A 20,989-nucleotide genomic window follows, 5' to 3' on the forward strand; every position below is an offset into this window, starting at 1 on the left:
GAAAAATACAATAACAAAACAAGAAAAATACAATAACAAAACAAGAAAAATACAATAACAAAACAAGAAAAAATACAATAACAAAACAAGAAAAATACAATAACAAAACAAGAAAAATACAATAACAAAACAAGAAAAAATACAATAACAAAACAAGAAAAATACAATAACAAAACAAGAAAAAATACAATAACAAAACAAGACAAAATACAATAACAAAACAAGAAAAATACAATAACAAAACAAGAAAAATACAATAACAAAACAAGAAAAATACAATAACAAAACAAGTCTTTTGGAAGAAAAGTGTTGAAAGAGTTTTTATTTTATGTTTTAATTCAGTCAAACTTACAGGAAGACTTTCTCCTGGAGTTCAAGGTAATGTCTACTAAATAAAGCAATGACAAAAGTCTAGGCAACTCTTGTTTGAAATCTGTCTTGTTCTTTGTGAAACTCATTCAGCATTCACTTTTGTTTCTATAAGAATAGCTCAAGATGTCCGACAGTTCTCAATGATCAGAAACATGTCATTCCCTTCATCAAGGAATGTTTGGCCCATATTTGCTATAGACATCAACTTTTGAAAACTAGTTGATCTGTTGAAAGCTCAGTTGAATTTTCTGGAGAATGATCTCCTGAAAGCTCTTTCGACTGTTCCGAAGAAGATGACTTCTGTCTTGTTCTTGACTGAGATCTTTTTCTTTTAGACCTAAGACTCAGACGGCAGATCAATCCTCGCATTCGAGTGCACGATTGTTCCTGAAGTTTAGCCTGGTTTCTAACGGACCTCACTTGTCGTATCACGTCATGGAACACGAACTTAATCCTCTCCGGGTCACACTTGACAGACGTTTCGTAAAATGAAGCTCCGAGATCAAAGGCGGCATCTCGACCTTTAGTTGAGGTCACAACCTGTCCTCCGTCATAATCTGTTTTGTTGGCTGAAACATAGTGATAACCTGTTTCTAGTTTGTTTAACATAAATTAAGTTTATTATGATATTGGGGACTTTGGAGTGGATGTGTATAATCCAAATTGAACCTTAATGTTGCCAACTAAATGAAAATAAATTGAGCTAGAATCTGTTCAAGGCACGGTTAGGAACTCATTCTTTGATTCAGAAATAGCGGAAGTTTTGTCTTAGAGACCGTCACGTGACTAGTCAAACAAGACTAGGCTGTAGGCTGAAGGAAATATCAGCCGACGTAAACAGACTACCCCCACGACGCATTAGTGATAAGAATCCCTTTATGACCGTCTAGAGGTAGCTGACATTCGACGGTTCCCTTCATTGTTATTAAACTTCTTGTTCGACATTCAGTATCAGCGTCAACTGACTTATATTGATTGTTCGGCCTTTCGCCGGTGTTATTGGATTTCGTTGAGTGTTACCTCCCGTTTGGTTAGTTGCATTAGACACCGCGGCTAACAAAGTGAAGTATAAGCCTTCAATTCTTAAAGACACAAATATATCAGGTGGTTTTTTTTAATGACACTCTCTTTGAAGTAGACTTGAGTGCTAGCAGACAACAATGTCATAGAGTGAAAGTCGAATGTTTCTTTCCAATTAAAATTATCACTACAAACTGAAGAGCCTGGACACATTGGTTGTGCCGAGACACAGTGGTTGTGCCGAGACACAGTGGTTGTGCCGAGACACAGTGATTGTGCCGAGACACAGTGGTTGTGCCGAGACACAAATGATCACTACAAACTGAAGAGCCTAGACACAGTGGTTGTGCCGAGACACATTGGTTGTGCCGAGACACAGTGGTTGTGCCGAGACACAGTGGTTGTGCCGAGACACAGTGGTTGTGCCGAGACACAAATCTCTTTCAAAACAACCTATTAGCTTATCACCACTTCCTTGAGTGTGTACACCGGATACGCCAAAAAGGCTGAGCTATTTATAGTTATTCAGCCATGTATGAAAATCTCCAAATTAATCAAATTAACACGAATCCAAACAGACATACAGATCAATATGGATAGAAGGCCGCATAACAAAATGTCTTATTTCTCCCAAAGTTCATGCAGTCTCAAAGAATTATTGGACTCGAAACAAAGAAAATCGTAAACAAGAACAACATTACAAAAAATATATTTTTTAAAAAGACCTTCATTGTTAAACATTAAATACAATAAAACTAGTCGACCGACGGCGTAGCATACACCCACTGGCGGATCCAGGGGGGGGGGGGGGTAGGGGCGATCGCCCCCCCCCCCCACTCGGCCGACCCCCCCCTTCGGGGGGGGCGGACGAATTATAGTATTGTAGTATAGAATTCACACAATTTGTATGCGAATTTATTACTTATGTTAATAATATATACTAATTATTTATATTTCAACCTATTTCAACCTTATTTTAGATTATTTCGACCCCCCCCTTCTAGTATTTTGGCCGATTCGGTAGGGTCGGGAGGGGGCGATGTCATCAATCCGCCCCCCCCCCCCCACCATAAACTTTCGAGTGGGGGGGCGGTCCTAATTATTTGTAGAAATCACAGCTTGCTAACAGAATCAATTAAATATCTATATGATTAAAACTTGTCATTGGTATTTTAACCGGTCTTTATATAATTTCGTTCACCTGTTGGCCGATTGGAAGGGGAAGAGCGAATACCTCCAGCGCCCTTCCCATCTAAACCCTTTGAGTGGGGGGGGGCGGTCCTACTTTTATGGAGAAATCATAGTATGTGAACAAAATTAGTCGAATATCTATATAATATAAACAAGTGGAAGTGCGATACATGCAATCCCCTTCCCCCCATCGGACAAATCAATACTTTTTCTTTTTGTATTATAGTAAGAAATTACAAAATAAAAAAAATCTGTCACTAATATAATTTATATATGCTATAAAGTAAATTCTTATATCGAGTCGCCCAACCCCTATTCTTTAATGCAAAATGCAATCAATAACAGAAATTATAAAAAGGAGCGAGAATTAATAGTTTTCATTTTACCGCCCTTGCCCTTTCCAGACAGAGTTTGTGTAATTTGACATGAATTTATCATAACTATTTTAAGAAAGACTTTGCTTTGGAAAAGTTATAATTCAAACGAAATTTTTCAATATAACAGTCACGGTTGAGATTAGTTCAAAAGCCAGATAATCTTTTCCTAGTCGACTTTTTCCAACCTTTACTCTCAAATTTTTCTAGTTAAATAAATTTAGGACTATAACTCACAATGTATGCTAGAATCTTATTGAATATTATTAATCGAATTTTTTTTTTTCGGCGGCGATCCTCAAAACCTTAATCTAAATATGTGGGGTATCTAATCTTTTCAAAGAACAAATCGGTTTTATTTGCAATGTATTAAGGGACTATAAATTCATATTAGAATATTTTTCTTATTATTCAATAGGCACTTTATAATAGAATGAATAATGAGCTGTAGGGCACGAGAATGCGTTACTGCAGTGAAGAATGCCAGAAAACGCTTTTAGCGAGGCTTCGCCCCGAACCTCACTGATGAATAATAAGCTGTAGATGTCAGGAGAATGCGTTTCTGCAGTGAGAAATGCAAGAAAACGTTTTTGGCGTCGGGACTTTGCCCCGAACACCACTAATAAGTAATGAGCTGTAGATGTCAGGAGAAGGCGTTTCAGCCGTGAAAAATGCAAGAAAACGCTTTTGGCGTCGGGGCTTCGCCCCGAACCCCACTGGTAAATAATGAGCTGTAGATGTCAGAAGAATGCGTTTCTGCAGAGAAAAATGCAAGAAAACGCTTTTGGGCGTCTGGGCTTCGCCCCGAACCCCACTGAAGAAGCTTACAGCGCTCTCCCAGACCCCCAATCTTGCAAGAGAAATACTTTTTTTTTCTGTTTTTGAGATTGAGATTGAGAAACAGTCTTATTTTATTCTCAGATATCGAATATATATATATATATATATATATATATATATATATATGCTGTACGCACGTTTATGCATAGGGTTAGGGTTTACTGGGCGTTAGGGTTAGGGTTTGGAAAAAAATCGCCCCCCCCCACTCCAAAGTTCTGGATCCGCCAGTGCTGATACACCGCTATTTTGCAGGGCCGGCCTTAGGCCACTGCAACCTATGCGAGCGCATTGGGCACCGCACTTTCATAGAACCAGTGCTAATTCTATGTGTATAAATTATTAAATTAAACCATTTTATAACTTATAACAGATTTCCCGCGCCCTCTTGAGCTCCTAGAATATTCCTGAAATTGCAAAATATACGAAAAAGTCCTGGAAATATCCGGAAATTATTAAAATCTTTAGAAAACTCATACAAATCTCCTGAAATATAGACAAAAATTGTCATTTTGGGGTGTCACTCAATATGGAAAACGGCAATACTACGCGCGATAAAAAAAAACGGCATTATCCCGTAATTGTCTAATCTGGTGAAAGAAGCTTCTCGCGCCTAAAACTAATGAAGAGTGATCTTTCCCTGACTTCTTGGTCACAACGATTAAGTCCAGCCCTGCTTTTTTGTGACTGGTGAATACTACATGTTCTCCCCCCCCCCCTTTCTTTTTTTTCATAGGGTAATTCTAGTCCGACTTGCAGAACTAAAAGAGTGATTCTTGTCCAAACTCTTGAGCCATGAAGAGAATTCTATATATAGATAGATAATTTTAAAAACTATTTGATTAAAATAAGGTATCAAAGCCGTGACATCACCAGCTGCTTGAAAGTAGGATTTGTCTGATTCGGACAGAGGGCAAGGCATAGTTCTGCCATGATTTATTGGTATGTTCATTCTATGGACATCTCGATCTAACACTAGACCTCAAGTTCTGATTTAGAACTCTTAAGATCTAGACTAGATCTACTTCTATATTAGAACATTTATTACCCCGCCTGGGGGAGGTGTGAATGTATAAATCTACTTGACTTTATACAATTTCAATGATTGGCCTACAGATCTTGACTTAGAAGACGGTGCACAAAATGTTCCTCAACATTAATGCATTAAAATCTTGAAGACTTCGTTTTACCAGTAAGGCCAACAAACTACTCATTCTTTTCCCAACGACATACATTAACTATCACATTTCTAGTCAAATCATAAGAGCTGTTGTCGAGATCCGTGTCCATGAAGGACTGACTAAAATTGAATGATAAAGTGAACACAATTCTAGAGTAAATCTATTTCCTCCAGATCTACAGACCTATATAAACGAGTGGTGTCTCCGCATGACCTCTCAACTCAATGATTAGATCATAGTAGCCAGTGGTAGCCCAGAAACTGTCCATGTCCATCACAGAGTAGATGAGGAGAAAACCATCAGCTCGTTGGGTCAAGGATTTAATGATTGGGTCATCGTGAGCTCTCTGAGGGTTGACCTAGATGGAAACAAAGTCAACCAATCAAACTTTAAATTTAAACAAGATTACAAAGAGAGTTTGTGTTACACAAACTCAGAGGCGGCCCCCGTCGAAGTCGGATCCCTGTCGGATCTGCATATTCGCAAATAATATTCAAGAGGTGATTTAATTTTGATGTTAAATGTTTTACACGTTTCGGATGTTCCTTCAGAGTTGAAGATAATTACTTCCTAGTCCAAACCTCCCGCAGGACGACGGGGGATGGGAGCGGGCAGGGTTTGAACCCTGGGCCATCCATAAATCTGAACGACAGTCCAGCGCGCAAACCGCACGACCAGGCAGCCATCCGATGGTCAAAAGTAATAATGTTTCAAAGATTCATTTGCCGTAAATTTAAATTTAAATTTAATAAAAAAATAGTAGATTAGTTTTAGTATATTAAAACATTACAATATTGATCAAAACGTTTGGAAATGAAAATCTACACTTTTTTTTTACACTTTAAGTTTAGAAATTGAAATTCTACATCTTAATCTAGTCTATTTTAGTCTAAACTAGATCTAGAAATTCTAGATCTAGACTCTAAAATAATTTTAATTAGAATATAAATCCAGATCTAGATATACTGTAATAAAAATCTAGATCTAGTTTAAAAAATCTAGATTAGATCTAAATCAAGATATCATTCCTTTTTTAAACGCGAGTCACATAACGAGGCTTAATAAACATTACTATACCGAGTTCTTTTTTCATTTCATTTGAAGAATTAATTCCATATAACGTCAGAGGGAAAAAAAAACACTACGTCACACGGCCTAGCTAGACTAAAAATCGCCTTCATCTATAAGAGCCATTTATCGAGTGTTCATAGACTTTGGTGCACCGAGTGCGTTCTTTAAGCATTTCATTTAAAGAATTCATTCCATATGACGTCAAAGGAAAAAAAACACTACGTCACACGGCCTAGCTAGAATAAAAATCGCCTTCATCATTACGAGCCTTTTATCGAGTGTTCATAGACATTGGTGCACCGAGTGCGTTCTTTTAGCATTTCATTTAAAGAATTCATTCCATATGACGTCAAAGGAAAAAAAAACACTACGTCACAAGGCCTAGCTAGACTAAAAATCACCTTTATCAACACGAGCCATTTCTCGAGTGTTCATAGACATTGGTGCACCGAGTGCGTTCTTTTAGCATTTCATTTAAAGAATTCATTCCATGTGACGTCAAAGGAAAAAAAAACACTACGTCACACGGCTTAGTTAGACTAAAATATGTTTTCATTAATACAAGCAATTTTTTCGAGGGTTAATAGACATTGGTGCACCGAGTGCGTTCTTTTAACATTACATTTAAAGAGTCCATTCATATGACGTCAAAGAAAAAAAATTCCATTACCTCACAATAGGCTAGTACCAGTACCATAAAAAAAAATGTCTTTATTTACACGAGATATTTAACGAGGGTTCATAGACATTGGTGCACTGAGTTCTAATAGATATTATTTAAAAAGGATCAAAGCCACATTGTTTTTGCGTTTTGTCTGTCAGTCGGTCTGTCCGTTATCTTGATATAAAAAAAACAACTAAAAGTTATTAAAAATTGATTAACCTTTATTTTACGTTTCAAAACATCGCAATAATTTTTAGGTATGAACACAATTGAAAAGTTTATATAATAGATTGTTCCGGATGTTTGTATAAATAGTAAAAGAAAAAGAGAATTTCAGATAAATGAAATACCGTTAATTAAATTTTTTGGATGGTCTCGTATAAAAATTAGATGTACTACAGCCACGTGGAGAGATTTTCATACCTTACTTTGGTGTTTGGATTCTGTTTTCCTTAAAAATCGGAACATAATATTAACGATAATTAGATTTTTTAATGTTTTAGGTAGAAAGTTAAATGTACTGTAAGAGAGTAGTGAGTTAAAATATTTTTCATAAAAATCCGTAAAAACATTATTTCGTAAATGAGAAGATTATTTGTTTATTAATTAGAAGAGGGAGTTCAAACAATTATTTGGCGTTAGTAGATTTTTAAATAAATTCGGAAATTTCTGGCGACGATTTGTAAGAAACAAAATCCGGAACTTTCTTTATCGATTACAAAACTTCTATGTTATGTTTTACAAGAAAATTAAATGTCTAAAAAGTAATTTTCAGTAATCAATTCTAGTAAATTACTTTTTTTAAAAGCCTTATGCGATTTCAAACAATCATTAGGCATAATTCATGTTTTATAAAACAATATCCGGAACATTTTTACACTTAATGAAATATAAGTCAGTATAGAGATTATGATTTAGCATTAATATGCTATTTACATAAAAAACGGAACAACATATTATTGATAATGTGTTTTTGCAACGTTTAAGCATGGAAATTGAATGTAATATAAGTTAGAAGAGCAAACAAACATTTGTTGGCGTTGATTAGTTTTGCACAAAAAAATCCGGAACAATCAATTTTAGATACTTAAAACTATTGAGATGTTATGGGAGGAACATTAAAGGGTAAATCAGATTTTCAATAGCTTTTAGAGTTCTAGTTTTTTAAATCTAATCGTGACGGACAGACCGACCAACAGACAAAACGCACAAAAATAAGCTTCTTTTATTCGGATGGGGGCACTAAACAAAAAATAAATAAAATCTGATTTTTAAAAAAAGTTTAAGGAATTGGTTTAGCACCTGATCATGTTGCGACGTTACGCTACTGCACGAAAATCGCTGCATAAAAAGTCCATTTAAAAAAATGTGCGTGATATTTACATACAAAGTGCATTATTAGCCTTTATAAACAAACAGAAATGTTTTCTTTTAATTTTAGCAGCTAGTTGACCAGAAAAAACGTCTTTAACTATTATTTGTATTTGTTGTAAACATTTCCTGTACATTTTAAAAATATATTTGACTTAGTGATACTGAAAATACGCAAAAATTGTCCATCTTTGTTAGCATATTGTAACATTGCCTCCCTTACATTTACGTAATTGTTTTAGAATTGGTGTATTTATATGAAAAAATCGCTTGCATAATTAATTTTATAAATTAAACGGTTTGCTTTTAGAAAACCAAAAGTAGCCGTTGCACCTAAACTTTTCAAGCCGGATTTAATGATGAAATAATATTTTTCATATCTCTTCTAGTTTTCGAGATCTGAGTGTGACAGACGGACAGACGGACAGACGGACAGACGGACATTTTGCACAAACCTAATAGCGGCTTTTTCCCCTTACGGGGGCCGCTAAAAAAGAGTAAGTTTTTTTTTAAATGCTATCAAATTACAATGATGGGAAAGAGTAGCAACCAGAACCATAAGTTAGTTACAGAAACCTGCGTTCAGTTAAGTGCCATGCCATAAATACATCACGTGAATGCATAAGTAAAATAGGTGTTCAATTAATCTAACCTGCAGAGGTAAATGTAGTTCACTGAGCCTCAAACAACACGAGACTCCATCCACCTGGTCCCAGGTACAAAACTCTGCTTTACGAACTGAGGAGACATTGACACACACATTACTGTCAGGGCCTAATACACTAAGGCTGTCTACGCCATGTTTTGTATGGAATAATTCCATTGATGGGCTTTTTGTTTTTACAACTGGTATACAATGACACTCACTAGAACATGTTTTATACTGCAGCAGTTACATAATGGCACTCATTAGAACCTATTGTATATAGCATGGTAAACAATAATAAACATTAGAGCCTGTTGTATATTGCAGCTGGTACACAATAAGAAACATTAGAGCCTGTTTTATATTGCAGCTGGTACACAATAAGAAACATTAGAGCCTGTTGTATAAAAAATTGCAGCTGGTATACAATAATAAACATTAGAGCCTGTTGTATATTGCAGCTGGTACACAATAAGAAACATTAGAGCCTGTTTTATATTGCAGCTGGTACACAATAAGAAACATTAGAGCCTGTTGTATAAAAAATTGCAGCTGGTATACAATAAGAAACGTTAGAGCCTGTTGTATATTGCAGCTGGTACACAATAAGAAACATTAGAGCCTGTTATATATTGCAGCTGGTACACAATAAGAAACATTAGAGCCTGTTGTATATTGCAGCTGGTACACAATAAGAAACATTAGAACCTGTTATATATATATATATATATATATATATATATAGTTCGTCCATTGTGGTTCGATGATGACCACGTTTCTCATCCAGTGGGCTGACGGCTTTGCACTGGGGTTTTGTGCCTCCTCATGTGGCTGGTGAGACCTATGTGAGCCCGGAATGTTCGGCTGCACACTGGGCAGGCTACTCCAGCTGGAGCTAGTGTCATTGGCCTTGCTTTTTTTTTCTGGCGTTTTTCTTCTGCCAGCGCTGTTCTATTTCCTTAGCAATTTGTGCGCCAGTTTTCACAGCGCGACGCCATGATGCTCTGTCATGTGCTTCTGTCTCCCAGGTGGCTTGGTCAATGCTGAACACTTTCAGAGAAGCTTTGAGGGTGTCCCTAAAGCGTTTTCTTTGACCACCTTGTGAGCGCTTTCCTTCCCTTGATTGGCCATAAACAGGAGTTGTTTAGGGATGCGGCGGTCTACCATTCTGCAGACGTGCCCAGCCCATCGCAGCTAGGACTGCATCAGGATTGTATGGATGCTTTGCAGACCCGCTCTTCGAAGGACTTCAGTATCTGGTATTTTTACTTGACATTTGACATTCAGTATTTTTCTTAGACATGTCATGTGGAAGTGATTCAGTTACTTTGCATGTTTTCTGTACACTGTCCACGTTTCTGAGGCATAGCACAATGTAGGGAGGATGACAGCTCGATAGACAGTCTGCCATAAGATGCACTGGCCTTGGCAATACGCAGGTCGATTTCATTATAGATCTTTCCGTTTCTGGAGAGTGTGCCTCCAAGATATTGTACATTGCAGCTGGTAAACAATAAGAAACATTAGAACTTGTTATATGTTGCAACTGCAACCAAATTAACACAATGACACATATTGTGAATTGCAGCTGGTGCACTATGACACACAATCGAGCGTGTGATATATTGCAAGTGGTACACATTAGTAGATGTGTATGGCGATTGGTGCACAATGAGGCACATTAGAGCTTCCTGTAGCTAACACAAATGACACACATTAGGGCTTGTATATTTCAGCAGGTACACAATGACACATGTTGTATATTGCAGTTGGTAACAATTACACAAATTAGAACATACTAATTGCAAGCTGGGAAAAATGGCACACATAATGACATATCTTAACAAGGTAAGAAAAAACAACAACACATTAATTACAGAAAGTAAAGGGAAGGAGAAATGTCATTGTTACACATTACTCTAACTTGACCCTAAATATAAAGTTCAAAGGTTACTAACATTTGGTATTTTTCTGTACGCCGAGTCTGTCTATGTGCTTGACATCTTCTCGTCCTCCAACATAAACTTGACAAATGGCTGCAAGAAAAACTTTCAGATAGTATTGGAGAGTTTCAGACATGGCGGCAAAAACAAAGAAACAAGAAATAGCTCGATTGTATCCGGTGTAGCAACTCAAAGAAGTGTTGACAAACTAGGTTTTTTTTTAAAGCGGTGAAAATTGGTGTGCACTTTTTAGCTCTGCAATGTTTTAAACTCTTCCGTTTGTAGCATCAACTCATTTCATTATGAAGGAAGCATTCAGAGACCTACAATGTATGGAACATAGACTTCAATAGATTGTATCTACACTGGAAACCGGAAACAAATTCTTATCCGCGATTGATCGATTCACAGACCTATATATATATAGAGAGATTTTTATATACGTAACTCTTTTTCAAGCTCAATGGGAAGTCGCCCCAATCTTTTCTGTCTTGGAAAAGTAATTTCAAAGTTTAGAAATAATGCAAAATCATTTCTCGGATTTTCTTTAGAATAGGCTATTAATCACAGAACTATATATTCTCGCAAATATATGAAATAAAGCCATTTCCTGTTAGTGACCAATGACCATTGAGATAATGTTTCAAAAATCCTAGATCGAAATAATTCATGTCTGTTGATTTTAATCATCTTATGTACATTTAATTAGATGGATTACCTAGATCTTTCTAGATTATGTATCTAAAAATTTCAAAATAATAATTATGAGACGAAAGTATTCTTATTTTTTATGTTTAATTACTAGATAGGTTACATAGGTTAGGGTTGAAAAAACAACAACTTTACTTCTTCTTTACAAAAGAACGTTTTGTTTTAAAAAATTTTTAGACATGTTTTGTAGTGTTACAAGATTTCTATATATATATATAAGTCTATGGTATGGAAGCATACCATGATAGTGAAGCAATTTAAAACCTATTTAAAAGAAAATAACACCCGAGCATAATTCTGCATTTTGAAATTATAGTACCAAAGTGTCCACTGAGATTTCTGCGCACACCACCTGAATCTCATTCCTCAGAATGCGTAGCTCACTACTAGCACTTACATCACTCTCACGTGACGCTTGCCTTGACGATTTTTGAGGTGAACGCTGAAACAGTTCCAAGACCGCAGTTGTGGACTCATCACTTGTAGCTATACGAGGTCGCCCTTATCGACATTTATGCACATCACACACTGTTCCATGAATTTCAAATTTGTCTCGTAGACGTGTAATTGTTAACCTTGAAGGTGGTTCTGTACCATACTCACGTCTCCACTGTCTTCGAACCGCAGCAACATTCTCAAACTTTCAATACCACCATCTGCTTCCGATCTTCAAGACTCAAACGCACATCCGCCATGTTGCAATTACTGATGCTGAAGGCCATCAGTTTGAACATTACTCACATTTATTTTTCTAATTGGACATTAAGCTTAAGCTTTCCATGTCCAGAAATTTAGCATTGTAGAAAGGGAAATAAATAGTCTATGACAGTTCAAAGTGTGTATACATTTTTTGACGCACCCTGTATACCTACCGGCTACTGTCCCCCTGTATCAGTCAGTGCCTTCAGCCTCAGGGGCCGCCTAAGAGTTCGCGTAATTTATTATTACATTATTCCTGTTTCTATTCAATCTTTATACTATAAGAGATCTATGTTTCATTTCGTTTGGGAAATTAGTCTGTTTGTGTACACTTGATTTTTTAAAATGTTTTTGTTGCGCCTTTAAAAAAAAATATTCTTTATTCTTTAAATTTAATGTCTATTAAATAGATTTAAGCTTACTAAAATCAAGAGTGAAAGTAAACTCGTATTTAGTTTTGAAAGTAACTAGCAATACAACTAGCAATACAACTAAAGAAAACGCAAACCACGTAAAGAAGACAATCCAAGCACCTACCAGTTTTTCCTACATCTTTAGACCCGAGAACGACAATCTTATATTCCTCTTCGTAGACTGAGCTATCCCCTTCAGAATGCAGTCTTTCCCTGGCACTGCCGCACCACAGGGTCATTGTATTAGGTCAACATAGTTTGGTGGCTAACTGAAAAGCATTGCAGATCAAGTGAAACATTTGTTTTGTGAGATAAATCTCTATGATATTACACTTCAAAACACGAATGTATTAGGCATGTCAAAAGTCTATTCTTTTGTTAGAAGTGTATAAACTGTCTAGCTACGTATTAAAAGTGTATAAACTGTCTAGCTACGTATTAGAAGTGTATAAACTGTATAGCTACGTATTAGAAGTGTATAAACTGTATAGCTACGTATTAAAAGTGTATAAACTGTATAGCTACATATTAGAAGTGTATAAACTGTATAGCTACGTATTAGAAGTGTATAAACTGTATAGTTACGTATTAGTAGTGTATAAACTGTATAGTTACGTATTAAAAGTGTATAAACTGTATAGTTACGTATTAGAAGTGTATAAACTGTATAGTTACGTATTAGAAGTGTATAAACTGTATAGCTACGTATTAAAAGTGTATAAACTGTATAGCTACGTATTAGAAGTGTATAAACTGTATAGCTACGTATTAAAAGTGTATAAACTGTATAGCTACATATTAGAAGTGTATAAACTGTATAGCTACATATTAGAAGTGTATAAACTGTATAGCTACGTATTAAAAGTGTATAAACTGTATAGCTACATATTAGAAGTGTATAAACTGTATAGCTACATATTAGAAGTGTATAAACTGTATAGCTACGTATTAAAATTGTATAAACTGTATAGTTACGTATTAAAAGTGTATAAACTGTCTAGCTACGTATTAAAAGTGTATAAACTGTATAGTTACGTATTAAAAGTGTATAAACTGTATAGCTACGTATTAGAAGTGTATAAACTGTATAGCTACGTATTAGAAGTGTATAAACTGTATAGCTACGTAAGCCCTTCAGTCCAACGTTTGGATTGAACTCTTAAGACAAAAAAAAAATGTTTTTTTTTTAAGACCATTACGAAATTTAAATAAAAAGTTGCTAGAATTTTATAAAGTTTAGGGTCAGAGTTCAGCTTCCTTTCTCCAAATGCATACTGTAGCACATTGAATGAAACTGGCCGAACTGCGCATTATCTTTACAAATAGGCCTACATGCCTTATGTCATGTGTAGCCTACAATCAAACATTACATACAACAGAACAATCATTCATTAGTACAATCTCATGTCACACCATCGGCACAATCACAAGTCACCTCGTCAGTGAGTTGACTAGAAATTCTTTTAAATACACGTGACATCATCAGTACATTCGAACGTGACATCATCATTAAACCACAATACAATCATTCACACGTCACGTCATCGGTTAATCACGCGTCATGTCATTATCACAATCCAAGCTTAAGTCATCAATACGTCATCAATACAATTACATATCAATACACTAATAAGTAGAATCCTATCTTGTCATTTAATGCGACGTTCTTATCACTATAAATAAACTAAGTTCTCTTTACATTGGAAAGTCGTGTTAACACTAGCGGATCCAAAACTTTGGAGTGGGGGGGGGGGGCGATTATTTTCCCAACCCTAAACCTAACGCTCTTTGAGGGGGGAAAAGGCCATTCTCTTGACAGCTAGGGGGTCTGGGTGAGGGCTGTAAGCTCCCCCAGTGGGGGCGTTCTCCTGACATCTTCATCTCATTATTCATCATATTCAAAAAGGACCTTTTGAAAATGTTTGAATTTACAGGCCCTTACTACATTGCAAATACAACCGATTTGTTCCTTGAAAAGATAAGATACCTCACATATTTAGAACAAGACTTTGAGGATCGCCGCCGAAAAAAATAAATATTTGAAAAATAATATTTTTTAAAACAAGCTAATTTGTAAGTGATACATTTTGTTCAATAGGCATGTTTATAACTTTGTTTTGTTACAAAACTATAATTCAAAGCTCTAAAAAAAATAATTTCGGAAGTGGGAGGAGAAATTAAGTGTGCCAATTAGATTCTTTTTTGTATTTTTAGGATTCAAGCATTTATTGTGAATTATAGTCCCAATTTTGTTATACAATAAAACAATATCAGTATGAGTGAAGATTGGAAAAAGGTGACTAAGAATATAATATTTGGGTTCAGAGCTCATCTCAATTGTTACTCTTATAATGAAAAATTTCGTTTGAATTCTAAATTTTCCAAATCAAAGTCTTTCTTAAAATAACTAAGATAAATTCGTGCGCAACTACATAAATCTGTCGCCATATTTGATTTTTCTGTTTTAAAACGTCATGTTTTCGTTTGGAAAGGGGACAGGGCGGTAGAGCGAAAACTTTAATCCTCACTCCTTTTTATAATTTCTGCTAATGATTGCAATTGGCATTAAAGAATAGCATACATAAATTATATTAGTGTTATTTTTTTTTACTTGTGTAATTTCTTAATTAAAATACAAAAAGAAAAAAGTATTGGTTTGTCCGATGGGCGGAAGGCGATTGCATGTATCGACCCTCACACCTGGTACAACCCTTTTTCATTTTATATTTACTAATGATAAAATTTGACATCAGAGTCTGTGTGCGACATAATATACAAATGGGTTAAAACATCAATATGTACTTATATAAAGATATTCAACTAATTTTGTTCACAAACTATGATTTCTTCATAAAAATAGGACCGCCCCCCTCAGAGGGCTAGAGTGGGGAGGGCAATAGAAGCAATCGCCCCTCCCCCTTCCACCTCACTGGATCGGCTAAGATAGCAGAAGTGTAGAGGTATAATATAAAATTATGTAATTATATAGTAATTCAACTAATTTTTTTCACAAACAATAATTTCTATATAAAAGTAGGACCGCCCCCCCCCCCCACTCAAAGGATTAGTTGGAAAGGGCAGTAGATGTATTCGCCGCCCCCCACACCCAATCGGCTAACAGGGAAACGACACTATATAAAGATCGGTTAAAATATCAATTACAGGTTTTAATTATATATAACTATATATATTATTGATTCTGTTAACAAGCTGTGATTTCTACAAATAAATTGGACCGCCCCCCACTCGAAAGTTTATAGTTGGGGGGGGGGGGGGCAGGATTGATGCCATCGCCACCTCCCATCCCACCAAATCGGTCAACATACTAGAGGGGGGGGGGTAAAATGGCTCCTACCGCCCCCCCCCCCCCCCCCGGATCCGCCAATGCGTGTTACGTTAGCTTTTTCATTTGAACCCGTTCTTCTAAGGTATTAACAGTTTCAGAACATGCATTGCCCACCCGTTCTTCTAAGGTATTAACAGTTTCAGAACATGCATTGCCAACCCGTTCTTTGTCCCTGACCTTTAATCTCAAGACCACGCCCAGTTGTAGTGCTAATGCAAAATGTGCCCTGCATGTAGAAAGTAGGGCGGAAACTGTGGAGTTAGATCTTTGTTTAAAGTATATAGAGGATTCTACACAAGAGAATGTCTGATTTCATGTATCGAATTCCTTTTAATAAAATTAATCTTCATAGTAAAATAACTATCAGTCTAAAGCTTTTTTTTCAGTTAATCTTTCAACTTTAATAACCCACGAGAAATATTGTTAGCAGTTTAATGACTCTACATCAATGAGAACGTCTATATAAATTACATAATGTGTGTGTGTGTGTATGTTTGATAAAATCTTATTTCGTGGAGGGCTAGCCAATAGGTAGACATCTAGAGATCTATGACAATAGGTAGACATCTAGAGATCCATGACAATAGGTAGACATCTAGAGATCTATGACAATAGGTAGACATCTAGAGATCTATGACAATAGGTAGACATCTAGAGATCTATGACAATAGGTAGACATCTAGAGATCTATGACAATAGGTAGACATCTAGAGATCTATGACAATAGGTAGACATCTAGAGATCTATGACAATAGGTAGACATCTAGAGATCTATGACAGCCTCTCTGTCGACAACAGTTACAATGGAAACAAGCATGACAAATTGATGTTTTGTTTGTTTACATTTAAATCTAGATGGAAGTTAATTCACAAATGAAGGTGACTATGACTTACTAGAATGAAAACGTTCAGTCTATAATCTTACCGTGTTATTCACAATTGATACAACACAGATCTAGATTTAGTATATATCTATTTTTGAAATCCTCTAGGAAATGGAATAAAATCTTGGTCTGACTTTTAGCCTGGCACGATGTGCTGCTAGCTGGCCGAATGCCAAGAACTCCATTCTTATCAGCTGCTGAGACACAGACTCTCTAACCCAGAACGATTTATTTTCAGTTCTTTATCTCACTTGTAACAATGTTATATTTCTAAAAATATAACATTTGTAACCATATAACATTTGTATTACACTGTATACATTAAAACACTCTGAATACTATCTATCTATCTAGTATGCATTTTTTTTTACCAAAATAAGCCTTCACAGTACAAGTTTCAGACTCTAGCAAATAAATAACAACCTGTACCTAGTTCAAATTTATTTTACTACAAAATTGTTCTTTATCCCCATTGTGTTGCCATAACTACAAGGTTCTTTAACTGTACTCTACTTCCCTCCACCTCTCTCCCGTTCTGTCTCTTGTTCTCTTTGTTTTCCCCATACGCCGATGACGTCATTTGATATTTTAGTTCCGCTGTTTGTTCCTCGGCTACCTTTGTGTAACATACTCTCCAATAAAATTCTCCCTTGACTGGGGAATATTATCAGAAGAAACAAAACAAAAAGTCAAACAGAGAAACACTACCGAAACAATGAAAGACTTGTTTATTAAACAGTCCAGCGTTACATATCTTTACACAACCCATCATAAACAAAATGGAACCATTAAAAATTATATCACACGCTCCCAATAAAACACACACACATCTATCTATCTACCTATCTATTTATTTATCTCTCTCTCTATTTCTCTATCTCTATCTCTCTCTCTTGATCTATCTATCTATCTATCTATCTATCTATCTATCTATATCCTTTCTCTCTCTCTCTCTCTATCTATCTATCTATCTCTCTCTATCTATCTATTTCTCTCTCGCTATCTATCTATCTCTTTCTCTCTCTATCTATCTATTTCTCTCTATTTCTCTATTGAGGGTAACACAGATTGTTGTGGTCATTGACTCAAAATCTGTACTACAGGCTTTGCAAAGCCCCGGACCATGGCCTCCCAATATCGACACTATCATCATGGCTTCACACAACCTAAAACAACGCTATGGCACCCCTGTAATAATGCAGTGGGTACAGAGTCACATAGGTGTGAATGGCAACACTGATGCAGACTCTTTGGCCCACCAGGGAGGGCAAATTCCACCCACTGAACAGGCTGTAAGTTTTCATCATGAGGCATGAGGCGCCCTGACCGCACTTCCCGTGGTGGAGGCTGTCCAGGCCTGAGCAAGCTATTATAGCACAGTACAGGACAGGCCTTTGCCCTGTTGGCTCATATTTCTCTCGGCTATAGCCAAATTTCGATTCACGGTGCACCCGCTGCGAGGAAGAAGAGGGAACCGTGCCTCATATTCTGTTTGACTGCCCCAGACTTGCTGATCTCCGTCTCGACAGGTCTTGGAAACCAAAAATTCTCGACCTGTATTTATGCACTACGCAAGACAGCAGGGTTTCTGTCCAGGGCTTTTGCAAGAGAGGATTTGAGCCTCTCAAGCCCTCACTCAAATGGAGTTTGATGATGATGATCTATTTCTCTTTATATATATTTCTCTCTATATATCTATTTCTCTCTCTCTTTCTCTCTATCTATTTCTCTCTCTCTCGATCTATCTATCTATCTATTTTTTTCTCTCTCTCTATTTCTCTCTCTATCTATCTGTCTATCTATTTCTCTCTATCTTTCTATTTCTCTCTCTCTACCTATTTCTCTCTCTCTCGCTATCTATTTCTCTCTCTCTATCTATCTATTTCTCTCACTCTCTCTCTCTCTATTTCTCTCTCTCGCTATCTATCTATTTCTCTCTATATATATCTATCTATTTCTCTCTCTCTATCTATTTTTCTATATATATATATATATATTTATATATATATTTCTTTCTCTCGCTATCTCTCTATCTCTCTATCTATTTCTCTCTCTCTCTCTTTCTATTTATCTATCTATTTCTCTCTATATATATTTATTTCTCTCTATCTATCTATCTATTTCTCTATCTATTTCTCTCTCTATCTATCTATTTCTCTTTCTCGCTATCTATTTCTCTCTCTCTCTCTATTTCTCTCTCTCTATATGTATATCTATTTCTCTCACTCTCTCTATCTATTTATCTATCTATTTCTCTCTCTGTATCTATTTATCTAGTCTAGTCAAGTCAGTCAAGTCTAGTCAAGTCAAATTTTCCCCTTGTAGCCAACGAGCTAGTCATTCTTTTCTCAACGATATACATCAACTGTTAAATTTCTAGGAAAATCTTTAGTAGAGCTGTTTTTGAGATGCGCGATACGCGTCCAAATTCTTGAAGGTTCCATGTCCATGAAGTTCTGACTTAAATAGAGGTTTTGTAAAAAAGAAATACCATGGCGTAGTCAGCCGTAGCTCATTGTTTATTACATTGAAAGGTCTACTAGAGATTGCATGTAGATTCTAAACTCAATCCAGGGAACAAATCAATGAGCGTGTTGACTGGTAGTCTTTAATAAATCTAAAAATAAAATTTCGAAAACATTTAAGTAAAAAAAAAATTGCTCTAATAGACTAAGTAAAACATTTTTTTTCCATTTTATTTCTGTGGAGATTGAAATTATATGATTTGTCTTCATTTTTATTTGATATTCTATTTGAATAGTTTGACTACCAGTTGAAGATGATTTGTCTTCATTTGTATTTGATATTCTATTTGAATAGTTTGACTACCAGTTGAAGATGATTTGTCTTCATTTGTATTTGATATTCTATTTGAATAGTTTGACTACCAGTTGAAGATGATTTGTCTTCATTTTTATTTGATATTCTATTTGAATAGTTTGACTACCAGTTGAAGATGATTTGTCTTCATTTGTATTTGATATTCTATTTGAATAGTTTGACTACCAGTTGAAGATGATTTGTCTTCATTTTTATTTGATATTCTATTTGAATAGTTTGACTACCAGTTGAAGATGATTTGTCTTCATTTGTATTTGATATTCTATTTGAATAGTTTGACTACCAGTTGAAGATGATTTGTCTTCATTTTTATTTGATATTCTATTTGAATAGTTTGACTACCAGTTGAAGATGATTTGTCTTCATTTGTATTTGATATTCTATTTGAATAGTTTGACTACCAGTTGAAGATGATTTGTCTTCATTTGTATTTGATATTCTATTTGAATAGTTTGACTACCAGTTGAAGATGATTTGTCTTCATTTGTATTTGATATTCTATTTGAATAGTTTGACTACCAGTTGAAGATGATTTGTCTTCATTTGTATTTGATATTCTATTTGAATAGTTTGACTACCAGTTGAAGATGATTTGTCTTCATTTGTATTTGATATTCTATTTGAATAGTTTGACTACCAGTTGAAGATGATTTGTCTTCATTTGTATTTGATATTCTATTTGAATAGTTTGACTACCAGTTGAAGATGATTTGTCTTCATTTGTATTTGATATTCTATTTGAATAGTTTGACTACCAGTTGAAGATGATTTGTCTTCATTTGTATTTGATATTCTATTTGAATAGTTTGACTACCAGTTGAAGATGATTTGTCTTCATTTGTATTTGATATTCTATTTGAATAGTTTGACTACCAGTTGAAGATGATTTGTCTTCATTTTTATTTGATATTCTATTTGAATAGTTTGACAACCAGTTGAAGATGATTTGTCTTCATTTGTATTTGATATTCTATTTGAATAGTTTGACTACCAGTTGAAGATGATTTGTCTTCATTTGTATTTGATATTCTGTTTGAATAGTTTGACTACCAGTTGAAGATGATTTGTCTTCATTTGTATTTGATATTCTATTTGAATAGTTTGACTACCAGTTGAAGATGATTTGTCTTCATTTTTATTTGATATTCTATTTGAATAGTTTGACAACCAGTTGAAGATGATTCATTAAAAATCAACTACCTGTACGACCATTCTAAAGAAATGTTCTTGAAGCTGGGGTGTAGGTGATGCAAGTACAATTTCAAAAGTGACATTTTGAAGTCAAAATTGCGAACATGACATTTGATGCATTCACACAAAAAAAAAAACATAAGGAAGGGAATTAAAGACAATAAAAAACAACAACAGACCAAACAACAAAATAACAACAACAGCAACAAAATAACAACACGCTACTTTCAATCA

The 20,989-nt window shown here is 35.3% G+C and overlaps 1 protein-coding gene across 6 annotated transcripts; it reads right to left on the bottom strand.

Annotated features, from left to right (window-relative positions):
• Positions 1-302: 302 nt before the first annotated feature.
• On the bottom strand, positions 303-17,271 carry LOC106075417 (ras-related protein Rap-1-like). Of its 6 annotated transcripts, none has more exons than XM_056044896.1 (6): positions 17,153-17,271; positions 12,618-12,762; positions 10,686-10,763; positions 8,734-8,819; positions 5,159-5,333; positions 303-941 (listed from the first exon to the last, which is right to left on the bottom strand). In XM_056044896.1, exons 2-6 carry the CDS (start codon positions 12,730-12,732, stop codon positions 574-576), a joined length of 822 nt encoding a protein of 273 aa, XP_055900871.1. In that variant the 5' UTR covers positions 12,733-12,762; positions 17,153-17,271; the 3' UTR covers positions 303-573. The 6 variants fall into 6 exon arrangements, with proteins under 6 accessions (XP_055900871.1, XP_055900874.1, XP_055900869.1 ...); XM_056044899.1 differs by having other exon boundaries at positions 17,173-17,260; XM_056044894.1 differs by lacking the exon at positions 17,153-17,271 and adding an exon at positions 16,765-16,922.
• Positions 17,272-20,989: the final 3,718 nt, after the last annotated feature.

The sequence above is a fragment of the Biomphalaria glabrata genome, chromosome 10 (genome assembly GCF_947242115.1).
Source record: "Biomphalaria glabrata chromosome 10, xgBioGlab47.1, whole genome shotgun sequence".
In the NCBI taxonomy this organism is placed as follows: domain Eukaryota; kingdom Metazoa; phylum Mollusca; class Gastropoda; family Planorbidae; genus Biomphalaria; species Biomphalaria glabrata.